This window comes from Dendropsophus ebraccatus, chromosome 13 (assembly GCF_027789765.1).
Source record: "Dendropsophus ebraccatus isolate aDenEbr1 chromosome 13, aDenEbr1.pat, whole genome shotgun sequence".
In the NCBI taxonomy this organism is placed as follows: Eukaryota; Metazoa; Chordata; class Amphibia; order Anura; family Hylidae; genus Dendropsophus; species Dendropsophus ebraccatus.
Genome location: NC_091466.1, coordinates 62,776,348 through 62,803,428, shown reverse-complemented (window position 1 = coordinate 62,803,428; position 27,081 = coordinate 62,776,348). Strand labels below are relative to the sequence as shown.

At 44.4% G+C, this 27,081-nt stretch overlaps 1 protein-coding gene across 1 annotated transcript in view; it reads left to right on the top strand.

Moving 5' to 3' along the window:
- Positions 1-27,081, top strand: part of PRKD1 (protein kinase D1) — a 95,120-nt gene that overhangs the window by 24,564 nt on the left and 43,475 nt on the right. Inside the window, exon 2 of the mRNA XM_069950171.1 lies at positions 26,652-26,790. Coding sequence (XP_069806272.1) covers positions 26,652-26,790 — 139 coding nt within the window. The remainder of the gene's footprint in view (positions 1-26,651; positions 26,791-27,081) is intronic.

The window sequence follows — 27,081 nt, the reverse complement described above, 5'->3', positions numbered from 1 at the left end:
GGGTCGAACTAGGAATAACACTAACACTGCACAAATCAGCACAAGTAGTGCCGAGGTACCTGTTTGAGTTTGTTTAAAAAAAAAAGTATTCTTACACGTATATACGGAACAGACTTCGGAACTTATTCACAATAATGGTGTGAGTTCCAAAACAGTTTAAGGGTGTGTTCACTCGTACAGGAACTGCAACAGATTTGATGGCGCAGATTTTCTTTGAATTTGCAACTTCAAATCTGCTGCGGATTTTGTACATATGAACGCACCCTTAAAGGGAATCTTTCAGCTTCAAGGCCCTACCTAAGGTGTTGACAGTGTGCTGTAGCTGGCAGTCCCCTAGTGGGCATGGTACCTTTTGGTAATTTTCTGTGCAGTGGATTATTTACAATCTCACGTCTCCTACTGTAATGACGAGTCAAAGAGGAGTTGATTGTGCTGAACTCTGACACACTTCACCACTCCTTTCTCCTCCCTCGTCTTCATAAATAATCAGTGCTGCCTGGCTCGCTCAGCTGTCAGCCAGTGTCTCTGCTGCCCGGCCTCCTGCTTGCTCAGCTGTTAGCCAGTGTCTCTGATTGCAGATCAGTTCTCTGTAGGGTGAAAGAAACACTTATGCTTCATTTACAAGGAGCGATAATTCGCCCAATCAATTGTTTAACTATTTTGAAGCAACGATTTGTTTTTTATAACGATCAGCGTTTAGACGAATAAATCGTTAGAAAATTCGTAAGAAAAATCATTATTGCGATCATTTTAAGATCGCTTAAGCCTATCTCACACATAGGGTAAATTGGTGAAAGACTGTTTACACAAATTTTTAGCGAACGACCAACAACGATTTGTTGAAAGATCAAAATAAACAATTTCTCGCTCGTCACTTCATCGTTCGCTGTGTTTACACGAGCCGATTATCGCTTAAATGCGACCGTTATTGCGAAAATTCAAACCATAATTGTTCCGTGTTAATGCAGCATTAGATATAGTTTAGTCTCTGAACCCAATGTACTGCTGTGGCAGGTCTCAAGACAGGTGAGTTACCCCTACACCACAGCTCCTACACATTTAGGGTCAGAGATTCAACTATATCTGAGTGTTACTTTTAGACATAACCTGCCTACAGAGGACTGATCTGCAATCGGAGACACTGGCTGACAGCTGAGAGAGCAGGGAGCCGGGAAGCATTGATTATTCATAAAAAGGAGGGGGGGGGGGAAGGAGAGGTGAGGTGTGCCAGAGTTGTGGCACAAATAACTTCCCTTTGACACAGTAGGAGACCTGAGACTGCATAATCCGCTTCCTGAAAACTATATGACATCATTATCACCTTGTGGAAACCCTTATACCTCTCCCCAAAAAAGTCTCTCGCCTTGATTCTCTTTAGGCCCCCTCAATGTTGAGGAAATCATTTCTGTCCTGTGTAGCTAGCAGACCAGGAGTGGAGTGATATAAAACTCCAAAAACACTAAACTGTCTATCTGCCATTTACTATGTACTGAGTTTCCATTGTATTGTATAAGATGCAGCCTTACAATTGTAAAAGCTTGACGGGGAGAAGAAGCTGCATCTCATAGGAGTACACCGAGGAGATGATGTGTCAAGCAGTTGTATGATAGGAATCTTTTCATTTATTTTTGATCATGTTTTTATTAGAGAGACCCGGGGATACTTGGTTGTATATAAAGTTTACATAATACATAGCATAGGCTAAAGAGACTAGTCATGGTTTCAGGAGGACCGTGCTGTATATTATATCCGGCTTACAAACTCCGCATACATATGCAGCCAGACATGACCTCATGACACATGCGTGTAACTCAGCTGGGAAGGAAGAGATAACTATGAGATGACAACATAGCAGAGTGGATAAAGGAAGGGAAGCTGGGGAGGGAGCTGGCAGGCACTGGGAAGACTGGGGAGGGAGCTGGCAGGCACTGGGAAGACTGGGATGTGTTTTGGAAAGAAATACAGTCTTCATAAGGTTAATTCTGTGACTGTGATATCTACTTAATGGGATATACCTGGGGCTGTACTTACAGCAGGTTTTAACACTTTGACCGATTCCTAATGTCCACATTTTTAGGGATTTGCTCAGTGTCTTTGGAGGTTTTAGCTTTGGGAAAGCTGAGTGACATCCACTTACTGGAATGTTTGCTTCCAATGACCTGGTCTATAGAGAGAGCCGTGTAGAACAGATGGTTCCTGTGCACTTTCTCCAGTGCTTACACAAGTAGGGCAGGTTTATCCATAGGGTTATGTTGGGGGGATGCTTTGAGTATTTGGGTAGAGAGAGTGTGAACACAACTTTATAGAAAAATCCAATCCGTGGTTACACTTCAGTGCCTGTCAGTTCACTTCTGTGGCATGTGACTTGTCCATTTTACTAGCACGGTGTGGTTATTCTTAAATGACCTCTGTGTTTTATAGAACAGGATTTGGGGGTGGTGTACCATTGGAGTTAATAACTGACCTGCATGGCCAGGAAACTGGGAGCGTCCCTTCTAGCCAGTGATTCATGCAGAACAGCCAGGTGTGCCAGGCATGAGAGCCACTCACCCATTACCAACCTGCTTTCAGAGCATTCTCGTCTTGGATGGAAATGAGTTAGGATAATGGTTGGCACGTGTGACACGTTGCGGAGGAACTGCTGTAGTGTTCTCCCTGTGTAGGATTGGCCGCATCTTCTCCATTTTTCCATAGACATTATCTTGTCATTACCTCCCGTTCACACAAAGCAGATACACAAACAGTGCACATGCGGCACACTGACTTACTGGTTAGCAACTATGGGGTCCTGGTTGGAATCAGAATAAAACTTGATGGGCATTTTTATGTTTTTGTAAGCCTCAATACCCCTAATGGTCATCTAGAAAAGACATTCCACACCGCCTCCATGGCTACATAGCTATGTGTACAGTGAGACTATCCATACCTTTATTGCAGTGGCCGACACTGTATTACCCTATAAAATGCTTTTTATTGTCACTTTAAAGTGTCACACAGATGTGACCTGGGCACCTAAATACTCTGAAGTTTCCCTTTAAGAATAAGGAGTTTTCAAAGACCGTTCATTACACTGAAGAGAAAAAAAGCCCAATGCATGGCTATTGTCACCAGACTTCATATCCAACGTCTATGGTGACTTAAGCTACATGGGAAGTACCTTTTCTCCGAACATCTGAAGAAACTGCAGACATTAACTATTTAAAGTCCTTGCACTAAAACAGAAGAATGGCATCACAAGCCGGTGGAACCGGTAATACAAGACGATGGCTAATATACAAGGGAGAAAAACCTGTGATCCTCCCTGGATATAACTACTCCTTGCATGGATTGGTTGTCAGTGAATTGCTGTTCTAACTGTTATGCTGTCATTCAATAGAGAAGGAACACCTGCCGGGGGGCGGTAATATATGAGGAATTGTCCCTGAACGTTGTGCATCAGCCGAGGAGATAGAAGAGGAGGCTTCTTCCTATAGTAGGAAGCCCTGTCTGTTTACTCAGCCAGTCACAGCCTTCACATGGTTGGCTAGACTCCTAACATAAAGCAGTTCTGACTCGTTCGTACATGGTTGAAAAAAAAATTAGAAGAAGTTTTGTACCTGCTGTTAAAAAAAAAAATAAATAAAAATAAATGGAGGCGCTTTACTTTAGGAGAGTGCAATTCCCATTGTGCCAAGGCTTTAGGTGTCCAGGCATGATGGAAATTGTAGTTTTGCAGCATCTGGAGGGCCAAGGGTTTCCCATCTCTGGTAAATGTTGGCAAACTATCTTTTATTCTTTTATCGCAGAGTACTTGTCCCAGGCTCATTGAGTTCAGTTGACTAAGGGCCATATTCCATAGGATGATTATCGTTCGAAAAATTGTTAGACTGTTTGTAATTGAATGATAATCATTTTATGTAACAGCAGACGAAGGTTTACAGGGGTTGGACACTTTATAGTAAAATAGTTTAGTATACAGTATTAGTAGGTGTACTCACTGTATATACTGACAGCAGTTACCTGTGTACCTAATAGAGCTAAAATCAGACTCCCCTCTTCCAGGCTGTGCTGTCCTGCTCTGTGGTGTTCCTGTCCGTAAAATGGCCGACATGGAGAAGCATGTGACCGAGCCCCGCCCCCCATTATCCATCCGTAATGTCCATGTTTTTTTGTTGATACCCAGAAATTGTACAGTGTTTAGTGCTTAGTTAATAAAGTTGAACCAGTTTTATTGTGATCCGCATCTTTTTTTTTTTTTTTCTTTTGCGGAACTAATAGATTTTTATAGGGAAAGCATGCTGTAATTGCGTTCTGCACTTTTTTTTTGTCACGCAAACGCAGAGTCAAAATATGCGGACGTATGAACGGCCCTATTGAAAGCAATGTGTTATAAATTTGCACTCGATTGCGGATCCGTGATTGCGGATGCGTGAAGGAGGCCTAAATGCCTAATTCCTCTAGTGACAGCATTCGCTCTATTTCTGAACATATTCTTTTAATTTGCAAGATGAAAATTGCAGGCAACCATACTTTTTGACAAAGATAAAAAAAAATAAAATATATATATTGAAATGGACCAGACATAGTTCCTTCTAGCCTAAAGGGGGTTAACTGTAGAAACTTTAAAAAACTTTAACTGTTAAGGTTTTAATCTCCACCAAATATAACCGGGAGAAGTGCCAATCTCTTTGCTTCTCTCCCTGGATTACAACTTGATGCTGCTCATTGCAGTAGATGGGCTCTTTGCACGGAACCCATTTCCTCCAATCAGCTGGACTGAGCTCTGTGCCAGGGAGTGAAGCGCTTTGCCGTGCTCTTCTTCTGGCTTTATCTTACAGATTGGAGGAGATCTCAGTATGGAAAAGTTTTGTCAAATGACAGCAATTCATTAATGTTACATTGTATAATATGCCCTGAACTGAAAGCGTCATAGATCCCTTTGGATGATTAGACCCTCGGTCAGGCCGTTACTTATTGCCATAAAGAAACCTGGTGACTGCAGTGTTACAGGACGGGACTGAGATTTTTTTTCCTTGGTGGGAGCTGGAGACTATAAATCTATATTTAAGATGATAAAATAATCTTCTTAGTCCAGACGGTGAACGCCATTTACAATCCCTAAGGCTGATCATGTGCAAAAATGAGAGATAATTTATTAGCTGTGTTATAGCGAGGATTACGGATGATACCGCACTGCAGCGAGAGCTGTTGTTGTATAGTCACGTGGACGCTCCGCATAACCTCGCTTTTATACCGTACAATGGCGTAGAAGCGAAAAGCTTGGGATATGAAGATTCTCCGTCTTAATTGGAAACTCCATTTTTAGTGTCTTTTCACTTCATAATGGAAACACAAGGGGTCAGGGTCCCTGGTGCATTGTGGGTAGCCGGTGCAGGCGATGGCCTTGGTTCTACGCTTGGCCAATCTGTATCGGATTCCCGGCAGAATGCGTACAGTGTGCGGATATCTCCCCCCTCCCCATTTATTTGTTCCTCTGATCTGTGGGGAGGGGACACCAGCTGCCAGCCGGTGGGTATTTAAGTGTGACGTTCGCCCTCAATAATTGCTCCTACCTGAACCTGCCTTGTGTTTTATAGCAGCGACACAGCGACTATTAAAGCGCACAAAGGCGCAGCTTGACAGAAGCCAACACGAGCGAATATCAGATACATACAGCTTTCATTAGAGGTCCATCTGGAAGAGGAACAAGGGCGCAAGTTAGACCGGAGGGCTCATGGAAAAACTTATTTCATCAACATTTTTTCTTTCTTCCCCCCCTCTCTCCCTTGTAAAACAAAGATGTGCTTTGTGGATAAAGAAGTGTGGCCATTGACAAGTGCCTCCTCTGCTGCGCCGATCAAACCCTCATATTAACTCTCTGAGTACCTGGAGATATTCTTCTTAGTTTGCACCAAGTCTATCACTGTCTATATGTATAGAGATGAGCGAAACTACAGTAACTCTGGTTCTCAAAACAAGATGGATATGATAGATGCAGCCCTAACATCTCCAGCCACTGTGAAGCGTGTCAAGCGTTCTGTGTTTTGCGCACCAGAACCTATTGTAGTTTTGTTCATCTCCTTTTCTGACTTGAAATCTACGCTGCCAGTCAGACTGTGCAGATTTTTCCCACCACTGCCTCCCAGCAGGTCCCAGTTGCACAGCACCTGTGTGTTATCGGTTTGCAATGGGACGGGCTCCGGATGAATGAGAGAGGTGAGGAGGTTTTTCAAATTTTTTTGTGTTTTCTAGCAGGCTGAGCTCAGTTTTTGACAATGCAGAATACGCCTTATGACCATGTGCAGACAGTATAAGAGACCTGCCGTTCCGTGACCCTGATACTGTAGTACCGGCCGGATGATCTTTCCTGCTGCAGAGTTCTGATGCGGGCGCATCCGTGCCCGCCCGTATCAGAACTCCCCACAGCACACTATAGAGCTTGTGGCCGGAGCCGCTCGATCCATAGTGTGCACTGACATGGTTTTCTGCGGCTGCTATTCAATGAATAGTGTCCGCAGAAAACTGACATGTCTGTTGGTTGCGGAGTCACTAGGGAATCATGGCCGCAGCATATACTATGTGTATACTCTCCGGCAGGGATCCCATAGACTGAAAGGTAACGTATATTTTCGTGATAATGGTAAACAACGGCCGTGGTTTTACGAAAATATACGTTGTGTGAACATAGCCTAAGGGTGCGTTCACATGTACAGGATCTGCAGCAGATTTGATGGCACAGATTTGAAGTTGCAGATTCAATGCAAAGCAAATCTGGGGCAGATCCTGTACCCTTAGAGATCTGCTGCGATTCCCGACACTGTCAGTTTGAATAGGTTTACATACTCGCAGCTGAATTTTCATTCCACTGCGACTATGTAATATGCCATCTAACTTAACCCACTGCGGCCCTGTTAATACTTAACCCGTCTACGCACTGGCCTGCTTCTGTGGCTCCCGACTCCCTGACGTTCCGCTCAACCAATCAGTGCACCGATCCGCCCCCCACCGTCTCTCAATGAATATTGGGGTGACGCTGTGCAGTGACATCACTCTGGAGCTCATTACTGCAGAACGTTGGATGAATGTCATTAGATGTGTGGGCCAGTGCAGTTGCTTGCCGACAAGCCTCACAAGTCTTTTGGTTGCATGGTTGGTTGCAGTTTGCTGTCAGGCATCACAGGCAGGTGACAGATTCAGCAGGAACAGTAACGTACAATGTAATAGCATAGAGGAAGGGGGATATTAAGGAAAGGAGGTTACTCTAGGATTCTGTAGGTTAGGAGCACATGGTGGGTCTGTGATTCCAGGATTGATCATTCTCCCATATGGAAGTGTGTGGTCTACATTGAGTCATTCACAGTGCAGCAAACACAAGCCTGACTTTACACAGTGCAAAAGTGTCATGTCTAATATTGTGCCATCAGAGCCTCCCACGCCACTGTCTGTAATAGCATTTCTTACAATCCAACAGATTTTACGAGTAATGGTTATAGCTGGGTGTCAGTGAGCTGCATGTCTGATGTACAAGGACAGGAATGTTTCCCAGCAATAAGGAAGTAAAGCTGAAGAAGAAGGATTCTCTGGCATTTATTGTTGTTGCTGCCATGATGACGGCAGTGGCGGCGGGCTGCCCATTAGGAGGCATAAGATTGGAACAAGGCTTGTACCGTCCTGTACCTTCAGTTTCATTAATATTATTTACTGTTCAGTTGCATCCAATCCACACAGAAAAAAAACAGGTAGCTATTCTCTCCTATGAGCATTGATTTTAGGGATGCCTATCTCCATATACACCGCAAAGGCCTCTGAATTCATACAGTCTCTTGAAAGTATACTTGTCATTTCAAGAATTGTTTTCTTTTAACCCTTCAGGGTGCTGACAAGTCGATGTTCTGTGCTGGTATTGAGCCCCTGAGAGAGTCCTGTTCATGACGCATAGCTATTTCTCATTCAGTACAGGACAGGGATGGGATGTTTGCCAGTAGTACACACTCAGTGACTGTCTTTCCTTTAGTTGCCTGGCCAGTTACAGCACAGTACTTAAAGGAGAAGTCCGGCGATTTCTAAAAGCCGCACTGAACAGGCTGGTGATTTACATGGTACACTGAACAGGCTGGTGATTTACATGGTACAGTGCTATAGATGGTAAAAGAAGGGGGTTGCTGATGCACTGTTTCAGGTTGCTGTATAAGTAGAGGAAAAAAAAGATATCACAGCATCAGGCTGCTACTGGTGCAGAAAAGCTTCCCTCTCATAAAACTCCCTTGTGTAAATGCCAACTAATGTATAAAAACAGAGCAGCCTCTTGAATGTAATCGGGCCCTCCAGATTACATTCAGGAGGCTGCTTTGTTTATATACAGTAGTTTGTATTTACACAAGAGACATCTGGCAAGAGTTTGATGAGAAACAAGACTGTACTCTTAATTTATCTCTTAGGAACAGAGAGGATCATCTTTAGCAGGCAGAGTGGCTCTGTTTGCAGGTACAATTCCCAGACTCTTCTCTTTTGGCCTTTCCAGAACATAACAAGAGCTAAGCCCTACCCCACTTCCTGTGGTCTGTTCTAATCTGACTGTTACTAGGGACAGACTGTGCCTAACGACGGGCAATGGATAACAAGAGCAGTGCAACACCAAGTGGCCCAGACTTGAAAGCTGTTTTTTTTTAGGTTGTTTGAGGGGTGTGGAGTAATTTTTGGTAACATACAAATATAATACAAATCCCCATGGGCTATCACATAAAGAAGAGTTGCTTGTTATGACAGCGACCACTTCAGTTTTTTTTGTTTTAGCTGTGAGTGGTCGTAACATAAAATCTGGTTGGTCTACCAGAAAATGCCCTGAGCGTTGCAAAATATAAACGTAGAAAAGCTGCTGATCTTTGACTTTTGCCCCATAGCCGAATGATACCATTCCTCCCTTAGGGTACTATTAAACTAAACGATTTTTTGACGATTAACGATAAACTGTCTTAAACCACCACTGCCGAAATCGTTCACCTAATTACACGGACCGACGATCGTTATTTATGATCGTTCTTGCGGTCGTTTAGTCGTCGCTTTTGCGTACGTTTCAGCTATGACGTCTTATTCCACCGAGGTGCGAACGATAAATGATCCTATTAAATGATCAACGATTTCTCGTTGGTCGTTTAATCGTTGCCTATTACACAAAATGATTATCATTCAAATCCGAACGATCAAACGATTTTTTGAACGATAATCGCCCCATGGAATAGGGCCCTTAGCCTTGCTGATGCGGTTCTCCCACATTTACCTAAATGGCAATGCTACCTCATTGCGGTGCGAGGACTGTAAGGCCCCACCAGGGACCGACACATCTCTTATGAAGCAGTTCCCTTACTTTCTTTTCACACTGTTAGTGACACCTCGTGGCCTTCCTCTTCCTTTCTTGGGTTGGGTCCTATTTTCAGTTTTCCGGCTTTCACACAGACATTTCCTCTTCAGCTCGGTTGCTGGGGAAGCCCCATGTCACACACATCTGTACACCCGCTGTAGATCACCTCCGAGTTTGTCTTTGTTATAATTCTTCATCTTAGGTTATTCTTGCGTGAAAACATCTTTAGAAGTAACAAAAATAAAATTACGCGTAAGTCGGACTTTCCCCCGACACTTAAGTCAGGTGTCTGTGTGGAGGTATTGGGTGAGGAGTTTAGTTTTTAATTTTTTTTTTTTTTTTTAATGGAGGATGTAGTGGTGGTCAAGTGTCTTCCCATGGCTTTGTGATGACTTTTCACACCAAATAACTGGCATGTAAACTAAACAAAAGAGTACTCCTGATTTTTTTTTAAACTGGTGTCAGAAATTCTACAGATTTGTAGTTTCCTTCTATATAAAAATCTCCAGTCTTCCAGTACTTATGAGCTGCTGTATGTTCTGCAGGAAGTGATGTATTCTTTACAGTCTGAGTTTTCCAGCGCTCTCTGCTGCCACCTCTGCCCATGTCAGGAACCCTCCAGAGCAGGAGAGGTTTTCAATGGGGATTTGCTGCTGCTCTGGACAGTTCCTGACATGGACAGAGGTGGCAGCAGAGAGCACTGTCAGACTGGAAAGAATACACCACTTCCTGCATGACATATAGTACTATCTGCAAGACTTAAAGGGGTTTTCTGGAAAAAAACTTTTTTTTTTTTAAACACATTTCTGCTGGTGCATATAAAACAATAAACCTCCTATACTTACCTGTCCTTGCTCCCCCGGTGTCCCTTGCTGACTGCAGAGCCTTCACTTCTGAGACAAACTCATCTCGGGAGTGACGGCTCACTCAGCCAATCACTGACTGAAACAGTACAGCCCCGTGACCAGTGATTGGAGCACAGGGGACACCAGGGGAGCGTGGACAGGTAAGCACAGGATGTTTACTGTATTAGACGCACAAGCAGCAGTGTATTAAAGGACAAGTCCGGCGGGACCCCCCCCCCCCCCCCCCCCAAAAAAAAAAACACAGACACACACAGACACCATACTCACCATCCCTCCGGTGACGATCGCCACTCCATTCGCCCGCCATCCGCCTCACAGTCACCTGCCTCCGCCGTCCAGCGATGTCTCTTGCTACCGGGTCCATGAGAGAGAAAAGGCTGCCGGTGCGCTTGCGCATCGGCAGCCTTTTCATTGGCTGGAGTGCATCACATGGCTTCCAGCAAGCTCAGCCAATCAGCCTTTTCTCTCCCATTCACTCTCAATGAAGACGCCGAAGAGGAAGAAGACCCGGACCGCCCCCCAGCTCTGACGTCACCCGACACCAGAGAAGAGGCCCGTGACGACCGTAATAGGTAATGTATACATTATTTAACTTCCGGGGTGGGGGGTCGGGGGTCGGAAAGTGGGGGAAGGGGGCCAGACCGGGTATTTAACCACATTACAAAGTTATATAACTTTGTAATGTGCGTTAAATAAGCCAAAAAAAAAATTTCGCTGGAGTTGTCCTTTAAAAATACCAAACACTAAGGGGGTTATCCAGTGAAAATCCTTTTCTTTCAAATAAACTGGTTTAAGAAAGTTCTATAGATTTGTAATTTACTTCTATTTACAAATCCCGAGTTTTCCAGTACTTATCAGCTGCCGTATGTCCTGCAGGAAGTGGTGTATTCTTTCCAGTCTGACACAGTGCTCTCTGCTGCCATCTCTGTGCATGTCAGGAACTGTCCAGAGCAGTAGAGATTTTCTATGGGGATTTGCTACTGCTCTGGACAGTTCCTAACATGGACAGAGGTGGCAGCAGAGAGCACTATGTCAGACTGGAAAGAATACATCACTTCCTGCAGGACATACAGCAGCTGATAAGTATGGGAAGACTTGAAATTTTTTTTTTTTTTAGTACACATAAATTACAAATCTATATAACTTTCTATCACCAGTTGATTTGAAAGGAGAAGATTTTTTACTGGAGTACCCCTTTAAGGTTTTTACAAATCTGTAGAACGTTTCTCCTCCTGAGTACCCCTTTAAGGCCCCTGCCTAGTTCATGGAGCCTGTATAGCAGACCCTAGCTTGATATATTTTCTATTCTATTTTTATTTCTATTCTTTACCCAGTATATTTCTGCATTAACAACATGTATTTGTTTCTCCGTTGCCGGTGGGTGACCTTGCAGTATATTCCTTTGTAGAGTCTCCTCGGATGCATCACCCCCACCCCCACCCCAGCACCAATACAGCCTCTTATTCCAATTTTCCATTTCTGATTCAACCCTTATTATCTTTGGAGTCGGACATGAAGCGTGAGCGTGCGGTCCTTGAAGTAGCTTGTTTCTGTGCATCAATCCCTCTTATTATCTGCCCCCTCCCCCCCTCATTGTCTCCTTGGATGGTATCGGTGGCTGATGGATCTCTACCTGATGCATGAACACTGTTGCTATAGCACCTGCTCCTTGTCTTGCTGCCTGAGTGATCTCCTCTACGGCCGCTTCCCTCGTGCACAGGAACGTCCGGTGTTGGGGTTAGACGATCCGTGCGTTTTCCATCTATAACATGGTAGACGTGCCTGTAGCGTGGAGCTTTTGTTTGGCTGAGGTCGTGACATCACGGCCGCCTAGTCGCTGCTGCTCCCTTCACCGCGGCGCTATTCAATGAGCATATTGTTTATTTGTGAAAGCCCAGGATCAAATTGCTTTGGTTTTTATTACAGCGTAGAAAGAGAAAACCTTGTGTCGCATTATCATTGCCTGCCGGAGCTGCATGGGGGAAACAGTGCCAGTATATCATAGTGGGGTCTCTGTGCCAGTATATCATAGTGGGGTCTCTGTGCCAGTATATCATAGTGGGGTCTCTATGGCACTGTATCATAGTGGGGTCTCTGTGCCAGTATATCATAGTGGGGTCTCTGTGCCAGTATATCATAGTGGGGTCTCTGTGCCAGTATATCATAGTGGGGTCTCTATGGCACTGTATCATCGTGGGGTCTCTGTGCCAGTATATCATAGTGGGGTCTCTGTGCCAGTATATCATAGTGGGGTCTCTGTGCCAGTATATCATAGTGGGGTCTCTGTGCCAGTATATCATAGTGGGGTCTCTGTGCCAGTATATCATAGTGGGGTCTCTGTGCCAGTATATCATAGTGGGGTCTCTGTGCCAGTATATCATAGTGGGGTCTCTGTGCCAGTATATCATAGTGGGGTCTCTGTGCCAGTATATCATAGTGGGGTCTCTATGCTAGTATATCATAGTGGGGTCTCTGTGCCAGTATATCATAGTGGGGTCTCTGTGCCAGTATATCATAGTGGGGTCTCTGTGCCAGTATATCATAGTGGGGTCTCTGTGCCAGTATATCATAGTGGGGTCTCTGTGCCAGTATATCATAGTGGGGTCTCTGTGCCAGTATATCATAGTGGGGTCTCTGTGCTAGTATATCATAGTGGGGTCTCTGTGCCAGTATATCATAGTGGGGTCTCTGTGCCAGTATATCATAGTGGGGTCTCTATGCTAGTATATCATAGTGGGGTCTCTATGCTAGTATATCATAGTGGGGTCTCTATGCTAGTATATCATAGTGGGGTCTCTATGCTAGTATATCATAGTGGGGTCTCTATGCTAGTATATCATAGTGGGGTCTCTATGCTAGTATATCATAGTGGGGTCTTTATGCCAGTATATCATAGTAGGGTCTCTGTGGCCATGTATCACAGTGGGGTCTCTATGGCCATATATCATAGTGGGGTCTGTATGATACTATAATAATGGGGTCTCTATGACACTATAGCTTAGTGGCGTCTGTATTGCACTGTATCCTAGTGGGGTCTGTATGATACTATATCGTAGTGGGGTCTCTACAACAATATAGCATGGTGGGATCTCTATACCAGTATATCATACTGGGGTCTGTATGATACTAGTGGGGTCTCTATGACACTATAGCATAGTGGCGTCTGTATGGCACTGTATTGTAGTGGGGTCTGTATGATACTATATCATAGTGGGGTCTCTGTGGCATTATATTATAGTAGGGTCTCTGTGGCCCTAGATCATAGTGGGGTCTGTATGACACTATATCACAGGGCAGCGAAACCTGAAATGTCACGTATGTAATCTGCAGTTACCTATAAGTCAAAGCATCCTTATACCGGTGGTGACAACATTCCTATCTCAACCATTATAAAGTTGGAGTTAAAGTTTAATAAAACTTTGCAAAACTCCTTGTTGCAATGTCTAGTTCTATAGAATGTGCTTTGCTTCTTGGAGAAAAAAGGTAGCTCTTTAAAAGAAGAAAGATGGCTTGCTCTCTAGTGCCTCCTGTCAGTCTCCCACATCTTAAAGGGGTACTTTACCTCACAGTTTTTAAATCAACTGATTTTAGTTACACAGTTCTGTTACTACAGAAAGTGGTGTATTCTTTCCAGTCTGACACAGTGCTCTCTGCTGCCACCTCTGTCCATGTCAGGAACTGTCCAGAGCAGTAGCAAATCCCCATAGAAAGCCTCTCCTGCTCTGGACAGTTCCTGACATGGGCAGAGGTGGCAGCAGAGAGCGCTATGTCAGATTGGAAAGAATACACCACCTCCTGCAGGGCATACAGAAGCTGATAAGTATTGGAAGGACTTGGGATTTTTTTTAACAGAAGTAATGAGTATCGATTTAAAGAGGTATTCCAATCTCTATAAGACTCTAGCCTGTTAGGTGTTTGGAAAGCCGAAACAATTAGCCTAAAGCATTGATGTCCGTTTTAAAAACTTTTGTTATGTCACACAGAAAATGTTTGATGCTCTGATCAGTCAGGGTGGGGGTGTTCAGACTCCTGATGATCGATTGCTATAGCCAGGAATATGACTTTCCAGCTCTATAGACTTCCCTCCCACTACAGAGAGGTTGGCAAGCAATAGAGTGAAGTACACAGCCATGTGCTTCTCCTCGCTGTATCTACCGATTGATGAGGTTGTCATCTGTGAGACCCAGACCGATCAATCTCCCATTGATTTGAGTTGAGTAAACAGAGTAGTCTTGTACACTATGTTGTCTACCTGGTTTATACTTTTCCTATTAACCTTAATGTCACTGTTCTTTAATTTTTTTTACAGAAATCAATAGTACAGGCGATTTTTAGAAACTTTATAATTGGGTTTAGTAACAGAAAAATGCATTTTTATCATGAAAAAGCAGTTTGAAGCTCTCCCCCCTGTCTTCATGGTTCTCTATGGAGAGGGCAGGGGTGGAGGGAGATGAGGCACCCAAACAGGACAACAAAGAGTTAATTTACAGGTACATCACCAGCTAACTCCTCTGAGGTCAACACTGACCTCTCTGACCTCTGAATACCGGCTTTTACACAGTTCCTGCTGTGTAATGCTTTGTTCTCTGCTCTCTGTGCCTAATCTCCCTCCTCCCCCCTCCATAGAACAGACAGGGCTCGACTGATGTGAAAGAGTCGAGATTTCCTGATAATGAGCAGTGGATATGAGAGAGGAGGGGGGGGGGGACCTGGGGAAAATCTCTTTGAATGCAGATAATGGCATATTTGCCTAATAAACCCAATTACAAAGTTTCCTAAAATCACCTGTACTATTGATTTCTGGGCAAAAAAAAAAAAAAAAAAAGTCTTTCTAAAAGACTGATGCAGCTGGTATATCTGTGTGTTACGGTACATCTCCATCCCCATAGAGCATAATCCATCTTATAGGGTTGAGCTGACAGATTTCTGGGACATAGAGTGGGTTAAACATTACCTTCAAGTGTCCTCCTTACCCTTCAGTGCTATGTGTGACAGCAAAGCCACTTCCAGGGTTAGAAAAATAGCCGAGTAGTTTACCTGTCGGAATAAAAAAGTAACTAATTGCTGGTTTGTCCGTCCACCTCCGGTTACTCATTTATAGCTCGGGGTATTTTTACTCGGCCATTGTTTTGACTGTACAGGGCGGTGGAGAACAAATGACTATGTTTAAAGGGGCAGTAACTCTATGGTGTAAAAGCGGACCTGATATTACCGTTCACTTATACATATGTAAGACATTCTAGAGCTTCTCAGAACTGGATATATAAGGGGTAAATAAGTCATCGTGGGGCAAAAAAGTTTACTGGACTATTCCAAAATGTGTACAGTCTCTTACCAGATTGAAGAAGCCGCTTTTCTACAGATCATTTCTATATAAGATGGCATCTACTACAGATATAACATCTGACTCTGAGCGTTGCAGAACTACCATGTCCTGCCGTAGCATGATGGGAGTTGTAGTTTTTCAACAATTGGAGAGTCACAGGTTAGGGATTTGAAACCTTTGCCCCTTTAGCTGTTGCAAAACTAAAATTCCCATCATGCCTGGACAGCAAAAGCTTTAGCTCTTACACTCCAGGCATGATGGGAGTTGTAGTTTTGCAGTAGCTGGCTGGCTGGCAGTGAGGGCTGGCTTTTAGAAGGCTCCTTCCTCTGTCATTCATTGCATTACAATACAATTGTATCACCATAGTGCTGCTGCTTTCACTTGTACATTGTAACAACCCATCAGCTGCTTGAACTGCATGAGATTTTTAAAATATAAAATTTATTTATTTATTTTTTGCACAAATCAATCAATACTGGCGATTTTAAAAAGCTTTGTATTTGTGTTTATTAGGCAAATAGGGCATTCAAAAAGACTTCCCTCAGGACCCCTCCCTCCTCTCTCATTCACTGCTTATTATCTGAAAATCTCGACTCTTTTACATCAGTCGAGCCCTGTGTAATCTATGGAGAGGGGAGAAGGGAGATAAGTCCCCAGTAGAGAGCAGAGAACAAAGGATTACGCAGTGGGAGCTGCATAAAAGCCAGTATTCAGAGGTCAGTGCTGACCTCAGAGGAGATAGCCCGGTGATGTAGCTGTAAATTAACTCTTTGTTGTCCTGTTTTGGTGTCTCATCTCCCTCCACCCCTCCCCTCTCCATAGAGAACCATGAAGGCAGGGGGGAGAGCTTCAAACTGCTTTTTCATGGTAAAAATGCATTTTTCAGCTAATAAACCCGATTACAAAATTTCTTAAAATCGCCTGCACTACTGATTTCTGCAAATAAAAATTTAGACAGTGACACTTTAAAGGGGAAAGTTTTAGTAGGTTGAGTCCTTAAAGGTGAAATGTTATCCCCCTATTCACAGAGAACATATAATGCTCTTTATAATAGAGATCATTAGGGGATCACCAACAGATAGAGAAGTCGCTTAAAAGGGAATCTGCCCTTAAAAGTGGACACCCCCTTTATGCTCCCCTCTCTGACTTCTGTATAGTGCAGATTCCTTGCAGTTGTGATATTATAGGCTGGAAACCAAAGAAAAGCACTTTATACCTAGTATGCAGATGATGGCCATTTGTTAATATTCTGGTCACGTTGTTCCCTTGTGCACAGACCTGTAAAGCTTTTCCCGTACATGAATGACGCAGGAGGTCAGTCATTTACTTGCAAAGCGCTGCATCTCCGGACCTCAGACTTTTGCCCATACCTGGAGCCGGAGTTCTCTCATCTCTTCTTCTACTTTAGAACGAAGCACATTTATGAATGCATCACTGTTTGCTGCGTATATAGTGTACTCCCTGACACCTTTCTAATTCTCTCCGCTACACTAAGGTGTCCATGAAGTAGGGTCATAGCTTTTAAAGTGGTACTTCAGTGAAAATTTTTTCTTTCAAATCGACTGGGTTCAGAAAGTAATTTAGATTTGTAATTTACTTATATTAAAATTTTCCATTCTTCCTATACTTATCAGCTGCTGTATGTCCTACAGGAAGTGGTGTATTCTTTCCAGTCTGACACAGTGCTCTCTGCTGCCACCTCTGTCTATGTCAGGAACCATCCAGAGCAGTAGCAAATCCCCATAGAAAATCTCTCCTGCTCTGGACAGTTCCTGACATGGACAGAGGTGGCAGCAGAGAGCGCTGTGTCAGACTGGAAAGAATATACCACTTCCTGTAGGACATACAGCAGCTGATAAGTACTGAAAGATTTAAGATTTTTTTCTTTTATGGTCTCAGCTGTTGGATCTTCAGATCTCTGGACAGTTCCTGACATGGACAGAGGTGGCAGCAGAGAGCGCTGTGTCAGACTGGAAAGAATACACCACTTCCTGCAGGACATACAGCAGCTGATAAAATTGCCTTTAAAGGGGTACTCCGGGCTGGGGGGTATTTTTGAGGATCGCCGGGGAGGGGGTGGAAATTGAAGCCGGAGGTCACTTACCTCCCCCGTTCCAGCACCAGTGCCCGGAATCCGGGCACCGGTGCTAGAACGGGGGAGGTAAGTGACCTTCGGCTTCAATTTCCACCCCCTCGCCGGCGATCCTCAAAAAAAAAACAACCCAGCCCGGAGTACCCCTTTAAATGTCTCCAAATGTCTGACCTGCATAATATTTGATCTCTTCTTATTGGGATCTATCTTATGAATAGTTTGTTATACAATCCCAGAAATATAAGTCTTAAAGACCCTGAGAAGTTGGTTCACGTTACAGTCTGTCTTTGTGAGTCTGTGGAAAATGGTGAGTCACAGCGAGCGGCGCCTGCAGCCACTGAGACTCCAGAAACTGCTGTAAAGAGGAGCCACTACCACTTTCTCTCTATGAAATAAACAGAGTGGGTTGTGGAGGTCCTCCGGACAATGCTGGGGGGGTCGCTCCTTCACTTTCTTCCTTGACGTCAGTTGACCTTTCACCTGTCTATGTAGCCAGTTAAACCATGCAGTGCTGCTGCTCTCTGATTGTGGAAACGCTGTGCACGGTTTCTCCATAGAATAATTTGTCTGTACTACAGTTGTTTCATTGAGGAAAAAGGTTGTCCGGATCACTTGAATAGGGAGCTGTGTTACCAGCTTTTAAATGAGAGAGAAATCGGCTCATGGCCGATGGGGGCCCGATAATAACTTGTTTACTGGGCCTATTACACGGCCCGATAAGCGTTTAAAAAGGGCTGCATGGACATCGTTACTGATGTCCTTGCAGCCCTTGCTAAACTGCCATACATTACCTATCCGTGGTCCAGGGCTCCCCTTGCGGTCCGCTTCCCCCCAGGTCCCGCACGCTGCAGCTTCAGAGCTGCCTGTTTCAACTGACAGGCCGCTCAGTCAATCACTGGCTGTGGCGGTCGAGGCCTGTGATTGGCTGAGCGGCCTGTCAGCTAAGACAGGCCGCTCTGAAGCTGCAGCGTGCGGGCCCTGGGGAGAAGTGGACCGCAAGGGGAGCCCTGGACCATGGATAGGTAATGCATAGACTTTGCAAATCGTCAGACACCAGTCGCGCACCGCTATTACACGTAGCGATGCGCGGTCAGTGGCTGACAATTATAGGCCCAAACCTATATCAACGATCAATTGTGTTTATTTCACGAAACGATAATGTGCCGTTCCGTGCAGTAGTAAGCCAAGTGAAGCGCCTTGTTTGATCAGCGCTTTGCTCTTTAAGCTGCCGTCCTTTCAGTGCTGCTCTGCTCCCTGCTGCTCCTCCCAGGGGGCGGAGAAGTTTCCCAGAATTGGATCCAGCTTTTCCCACCATCTAGGGAGGAATGGCAGGGAGCAGAATAATTCTTAAAGGACGGCAGGTTGTTGAGCGGAGCACACTCTACTAGAGATGTCGGAGAAACCTCTATCACACAGGTGTCAAAGCTGTCTCCCTTCAGCTGTTGCAAAACTACAATACCCATCATGCCTGGACAGCAAGGCTGTCCAAACATGATGGGAATTGTAGTTTTGCAACAGCTGAAGGGCTGCCGCAGGTTTGACAACTCTGGCCTCCATCCCCCCTCACATATGGTACCTGGGAGATGTAGCCGGCTTTTTAAGGTGTTGTCAGTGGTTTTATTTTTAAGCTTTCTGCACTGGTTATTATCTCCAATCTTGGGGCCGCACCTTGTATATCACCCGATGATTGGAATCCAGCTCCATTCATATTAATGTGTACACTCCCTGTAAGCAATGTGCAGCGCTGTCAGCGGGACTCACTAATAACCATCCTTACAGTAATCGCCTGAAATTAAAGGGCCCTGTCACACTTCCACTACTTAGAAGATTACTTAGAGGAACTTGGATCCCAGCCCATTCACACGTGTTAGTATTTGTAAGCTGAAACCAGAAGTGGAGATCGCAGGAGAACTGCGGATCTATTTATTATTGTGTATGTATAACACCGAGGTGTGAATAGGGCTGAATAAGTAATGCCTATAAGATTTAGTTGACTGCCGGTCCTCCCATACACAGGAATGCATCAGCCGAGTACTGACCGGGCACAGGAGACAAAGGCCATGCCAGATTCTAGACATGATTTAAAGGGGTTGTCCAGGCTTAAAAAACATGTCTGCTTTCTTCTCAGTTTCATTGTAGTAAAGGGAGCTGAATTGTAGTACCACACAACCTGGGGACAGGGGTGGCACTGTGCAAGCAAGTAGCTTTGTCCCCATAACACATTAGATGGTTTATGTGTACATTAAAGGGGTATTCCGGTTAAGGAACAACTAGCGGATTGGTAGGAGTCTGACCACTGGGCTCCCCAGTAATCCTGAGAACGGCCAGCACTCTATTCAGTCTCTGTGGGACTACCAGACTTGCTGAGAATAGGGGAAAACTTTAAAAAATTTTTTTTTTCAGTTTTACCACCTCTAAATGTTATCACATGGCAGCGTCTTATTAGGGTGGGACTACACAGAACGATTATCGTTCGAAGAATCGTTAGATCATTCAGATTTGAATGATAATGGTTTAGTGTAATGGCAGACAACGATTAAACGACCAACGAGAAATCGTTGGCCGTTTAATAGAATTTGGACCTATTTTTATGGTTGATCGTTTGCAAATCGTTTGCATGTAATAAGACGTCGCTCGGTCGTTCGCAGTGGCGATGACAGGACGAACGCAATAACAATTATAAGTAACGATTATCGCCCCATGTAATTGGGTTGAATGATTTCAGGTCGTTCGCCATAGCGGTCGTTTGAGATTGTTGATTGTCAAAAAATCGGTTTATGTAATAGTACCCTAAGAGATGTCTCCATTAAAGGGAACGTGTCACCCGGCATTCCGACGCTGAGCCCGCCCGACCCCCTCGGTGGAGTCCCGGATACTTACCCTTTGCTGCAGACGGAGATATCGGCGCCGGAAGGTGAGCGCGGGCTGTATGCAAATTACATGAGATGAGTCTGATGCCCATAAAGAATGACTGGAGCCGTCATTCTCTATGGGCGTTAGACTGGAGCGCGCACGCACGGCTGCCGACGGCGATATCTCCAACCTGGGATCGCGTCCAGGAGCGGGACTTGCAGCAAAGGGTAAGTATCTGGGGCTCCACCAGGGGGTCGGGTGGGCTTAGCGTCAAAATGCTGGGTGACAGGTTCCCTTTGGGATAAATATGATGACATTCATACGGTAATGTCCTTTGTTAACCCATGTCCCAGTGCCCTTCCAGGTCTGCCAGACTGGTCAGCGAGATTAACTGGGCACAAATCCCCGAGTGCAGATGTAGGAGCTGCTGGATTTGTACACAGATGAGAAGAGCGAAAAGCTGTTTCTGGGCTCCATACACAAGCTTTAGTGGTCATCACTGTGTGTGTGACACTTTATACGTCATGAAGCTTATGTATCTTATTCTGTAGCTGCTATTACAGACATTTTTAATAAAAATATTTTTTTTCTTCCATTCCAGGTGTCATGACTCCTTGCTCCCCTACCTTGATTGATGTACAGGGCTCGTCTAATAGTGCCAAGCCCTGTCTGAGCTGTGGATACCATGTATGTGTATGTGGGGTGAGTCCTTGAGGCCTTTGCACTCGGCAGGGACTCCCATTTCACATCCACTGCTATTGATATCCATGGGATTCTCAGACAGGGCTTGGCGCCGATAGCCGAGCCCTGTACATAAATTAAGATAAGGGCCCTATTCCACCGGACGATTATCGTTTGCATAATCGTTAACGATTAACGATCTCAAACGACCGCTATTGCGAATGACCTGAAAACGTTCACTCATTTCCATGGAACGATAATCGTTACTTATGATCGTATTTGCTATAGTTTTTTCTTTGCTATTTCTTCGCTATTGCATTCGTATCTATTGCGAACGACCGAACGATGTCTTATTCAATGCGAACGTTTTGCGAACGAGCAACGATAAAGATAGGCCCAGGTCTAAGGGCCCCATTCAACCGGACGATTATCGTTCAGATTATCGTTAAATCGTTCGAATCTAAATGATAATTCGGTTGAAATGCAATTAACGATTAACGACCAAACGAGAAATTGATCGCTGATCGTTGATCGCTTTATAAGACCTGGACCTATTTTTATTGAATTTCATTGAATAAGACATCGTTCGGTCGTTCGCAATAGATACGAACGCAATAGCGAATAAATAGCGAAGACAAACGATCGCAATTACGATCATAAGTAACGATCGTTCCATGGAAATGAGTGAACGTTTTCAGGTCTTTCGCAATAGCGGTCGTTTGAAATTGTTAATCGTTAACGATTATGCAAACGATAATCGGAATAGGGCCCTTATAAAGCGATCAACGATTTCTCGTTCGGTCGTTAATCGTTAACTGCATTTCAACCGAACGATTATCGTTTAGATTCGAACGATTTAACGATAATCTGAACGATAAAAGTTCGGTGGAATAGAGCCCTAAGACAGGGAGGAAAGGGGGAACAAGGAGGTGTGCCAAACTGTAGCACTTCAGCAGCTCGACACCACCCCCTGAGCACTTAGAACAAATTTAAGTGTATAATTTGTGGATAAGCAAATGGTAATAGTACTGTACACCGCCATTGTTGTGTTTGCTGCCTTTTCACCTATACAATTGTGTCTGCAGCTCTTCGCATGAATAGGAACTGACAGATATCCTTTAAATGCACTGTAAGCCCCTTCCTCTATTTATTAAAGGAGCACTTTGGGCATTTTTTTTTTCCATTTTAATTTCAGATATTGCTGGGGTCGCATAGAAAATAATTAACATCCTATTCTTATCTAAAGGCCCTATTCCACGGGCCGACTGTGAGGAGCAAACGAGCGCTGTCAGCTCCTCGTTTCCTGCTCTGCCACCACTATTACGAGTGGGTGAGTGCATGAGGGGCCACGGGGAGCTGAGGTGCTGCCCAGGTGATTGCTAGATTGCCCATAGAAGATAGTGGTGGTCTGCTGCCCGCCGCCCCTATTCCTCGGAGTGACGGCAGCAGATCGCTGCTATCACATTCGTTTGTTTTACAACATGGTTGAAAGACAAACGACTACAATGATCAGCTGACATGAAAGATGTCGGCTGATCGTTGCCTTCTATTCCACGGGACGATTATCGGCATAATGACTGATAATCGTTCCATGGGATAGGGCCATAACACGCTCCCGACATGTCTTTAGGTCTCCTTGAACGCTCTGGCTGCTACTTCTAATGGCCAGAACGATTATTGGCTGATAATCGTCCTGTGGAATAGAAGGCAAGGATCAGCCGACATGGTTCATGTCGGCTGATCGTTGCAGTTGTTTGTATTTCAACCATGTTGAAAGACAAACCACTGTGATAGCAGCAATCTGCTGCCGTCGCTCTGTTCCACAGAGCGACGGCAGCAGACCGCCACTATCCTCTGTCGGCTGCCCCCTGCCGCGTGTAATAGTGGTGGCAGCGAGTGGGGAATGAGGAGCAAACGAGTGGTTATATTTACTTATTCCTTGGTTGCTTATATAGTGGCAGCATATTCTGTAATGTTGTACAGGGGTAGTCTGTGTCCCCCAGTCAGGCTAAGGACAGGGGTAGGGAACCTTGGCTCTATAGCTGTTGCAAAACTACAACTCCCATCATGGCCAGCCATGATGAGAGTTGTAGTTTTGCAACAGCTAGAGAGCCAAGGTTCCCTACCCCTGGGCTAGGACTACACAGCGACATGAAGTTTGCAGTATTGCATTGCTACACGGCACTGTGGTCAGGATGCAACTTACGCCATGATGTGACCGCAGCTCCATGTTTGCAACCAAAACAATAATTGCTCTTTCTTTGTGTAAAACCCCAAATTGAGCTCCATGCAAGTTACCTGCAACTGCGACCCGTTTACAACTTGGATTTTTTTCCTTTTTTTTTTTTTTTTTACCTCCAAATCCCAGCTGTGAAAAAGTCACACAAGTCGCCCAACTTAGATGCTATTTGCTGTCGCCTTTTTACCGAACGAGTCAATTGTGAAAGGCTTCTTTGTGTAACACTATTAAGTCCTGTATTGTTTCCTCCGCTCAGGTTCAGTCTAAATGGTTTTATCTGCTTCACAATCACAGTTTCCCGTTCATTTAATGAAGTAGCCTTGACCCCCCAAACATCCCTCGTCGCCTGCAGCCATGGCAACCTATGATGGATGCCGCTGTCATGGAGACCCCCCCCCCCCCCCTTTCTAGCCAAAGGACACAACTCAAGGGCTATTAATTGGAAGAAGAGCCCTTGTTAACAAGCAACGCAGCGCACCCTCATTCGGCTAAAACAAGGCCAGGTTAACCCCTCGGGCTCCTTGCAGCATCCCTTATAGCAGGGTAGCGTTGCTTTTTATCGTTAGCGCTTTGCATTATGCAGAGATGGTTTAGGCATTACATAAGCTTTGTTATAACGTCGTCATTAATCCCGCCAGTGTTGTCTAAGGAGATAAATTATGCAATGTATTTTATACAGATCTATAGATTGTGCACTGGGATGGAAAGGGGGTCATGTATACGTCAATACGGGTCAAAGTACTCCAAGGTGACTTCTATTCTGTTGTTCCTCATAGTACATAATATGATTAGGAAGAGGAGAGAAGTCGTTAACTATAGATGTCGATTGGCCAAAGAGCTTCTGCTGCAGCTGCACCAATGTACCAGTTTTTTGTTTTTTTGTGATGCGTCAAACTATCTAAATGGCTAGTGATTGACATGACACTTCCTATGATGTGCAGGCACTTTGGGACACACCAGGGCAGATAAACAAATGCTGTCTAATATCTAGACCAGGGATGGGGAACCTTCGGCCCTCCAGCTGTTGCAAAACTACAATTCCCATCATGCCTGGAAAGCCGAAGCTTTGCTTTGACTTTCCAGGCATGATGGGAATTGTAGTTTTGCAACAGCTGGAGGGCCAAAGCTTTCCCCATCCCTGATCAAGACAGTGTAACTAAGGGCCCTATTCCACCGGACGATTATCGTTTGTATAATCGTTAACGATTTACGATCTCAAACGACCGCTATTGCGAAAGACCTGAAAACGTTCACTCATTTCCATGGAACGATAATCGTTACTTTTGATTGTAATTGCGATAGTTTTTTCTCCGCTATTTATTCGCGATTGCGTTCGTATCTATTGCGAACGACCGAATGATGTCTTATTCAATGCGAACGATTTACAAATGTTTTGCGAACGAGCAACGATAAAAATAGGTCCAGGCCTTATAAAGCGATCAACGATTTCTCGTTTGGTCGTTAATCGTTAACTGCATTTCAACCGAGCGATTATCGGATGAGATCCCAACCGAACCGTATACTGTGTGTATACGCTCCGGACGGGATTCCATTCATTCACAGACCATGTATGGTTTGTATAAATCATGGCCGTTGTTGCAAATTGCAACAATGGCCGTGATTTATACAAACCATACGATGCGTAAACATAGCCATACTCTGTGATGTGCACATTTGTCCGAACCCAAGTGTGCAGCATTTGATTACCGTTGGATGCCGCTGTAAGGCTGCCTGAAAAACATGGGTACATCCATGAAGTTAATGGTTGCTTCAGGTCTGGCCACCCTGTCCCACCCTTGCGGTGTAGCTATTCACATATCGTGCCAGTGTGAACCTATTGTAAAGCTGCTCCATTGTGTTTGGAATCGGCTCCAGTTTTGTATAATCACAGAGGAAACAAAAAAAAACCTGTAATGGTGCCAACTAATGGAACAAAATGAAGACTTACAGGTTCCTGTATTGGCAATGGTATAGATGTGCTGAGAGCGGACAGATCACAATGGTAAGCCCTAAGGGGGGTATAACACTGAACGATTATTGTTTGAAAAATCGTTAAATCATTCTGATTTGAACCATAATCGTTTAGTGTAATAGCAGACACCGATTTAACGACCAACGAGTAATCGTTTAATAGACTTTGGACCTATTTTTATCAATGAACATTCGCAAATTGTTCGCATGTAATAAGACGTAGTTCACAGTAGCGGTAAACGAAGTGGTTACGACAGGAGTAAGTAACGATCATCGTTCCGTGTAATTGGTTGAACGATTTCAGGTCGTTCGCCATAGCGGTCCTTTCAGTTCGTTTATCGTTAATCGATTGGTGTAATAGTACCCTAAGTGTATCTCACCATTGGACTGCCCATCTATCATCCTCCAGTCCTTCATGGATGAGCAGCCTCTCTGTCCTTTTTTATGGTTTGAGGAGGAATACAATTACTACTGTATTGTATGTCGCGGAAAAGACGAAACAAAGATACGGTGCAAGGTTGGTTAGCTCAAAATGAATTAGTAATGCCACATAACTATGGCTAGGATGTAACGTCCAGGGTTGTAGAGGGGGGAGCGGTGACTGCCCATTTACTACCCATTTCTGGAATCCCAGTGGGCCCATTACTCAACATCAGATCATATAAAACCAATGGCTAATTGAGTTTAAATGATGGAGATAACGCATTTCAGGGACTTGTCTTGGCATCCCCCTTCATCAGGAGAAAAGAAGTCAATATGGAGGACAGGAAGGCTCCTACATGTAATTTTGTTTTTTTTTCTGATAAAAGGGGATGAGAGGACAAGCCTCCAAAACGCCTTGACACATGGGATGTACATGGTCTCGGCATTTGGGTTCTGAGAAGATCACATGGTCAGTTTGGCGAGCTTTCTTGCATTTCTGATTTTGTCGGCTTCGGACGCCTTTCTTTATATTTTTTAAATTATGTGTATTAGTTTTACACTCAAACTTCATTATCCACGGATCAAGTTCACTCGTACACCAATGGAATTCTATGTTCTACTGTATTACAACATTTGTAAGTTGGTCTTTGATATGTCTGTGGTGGTACAAAAGTTGTGTCATGGTGGTTCTTTGTGTGTTATATGTTTTTCTATCAGTTTCTTGTGCGTGTATATGGTAACCATTATTTTTAGTGGACCTTGTATAGTTGGCCTTAACAATTTTCTCTGCTATGACTTGGCTAATGGTTTTTGCCCGTTCTCTTGTTTTCAGAAACTTACCTGTGCCTTTATTCTGTTTCCAGTTTCCAGAATGCGGGTTCTATGGGATGTACGACAAGATCCTTTTATTCCGCCATGACCCAAACTCGGAAAATATTCTGCAGCTGGTTAAATCTGAGGCGGACATTCAAGAAGGGGACCTCATTGAAGTGGTGCTTTCAGGTACAGTCCTTCATGGTGCTCGATGTGCAGGTTATTTATGTGTCTCTATCGAAGGGATCAAACTAACTTCTCATCTTGCCTGGACAGCCAAAGCTAAAGCTTAACCCTCTACCTCCAGGCATGATGGGAAGTGTAGTTTTGCAACAGCTGGAGACCCTGAGTTTTACACCCATGGTTTATAGTATTGTCACATGTGGGCAGGTGGTGGTATAAGCCGTAGCCTTCTAGGTATCTCTGGTACACATTTATAATGGAAGTGACTTTATCACTTATGCGTGCCTTCTCGGTACT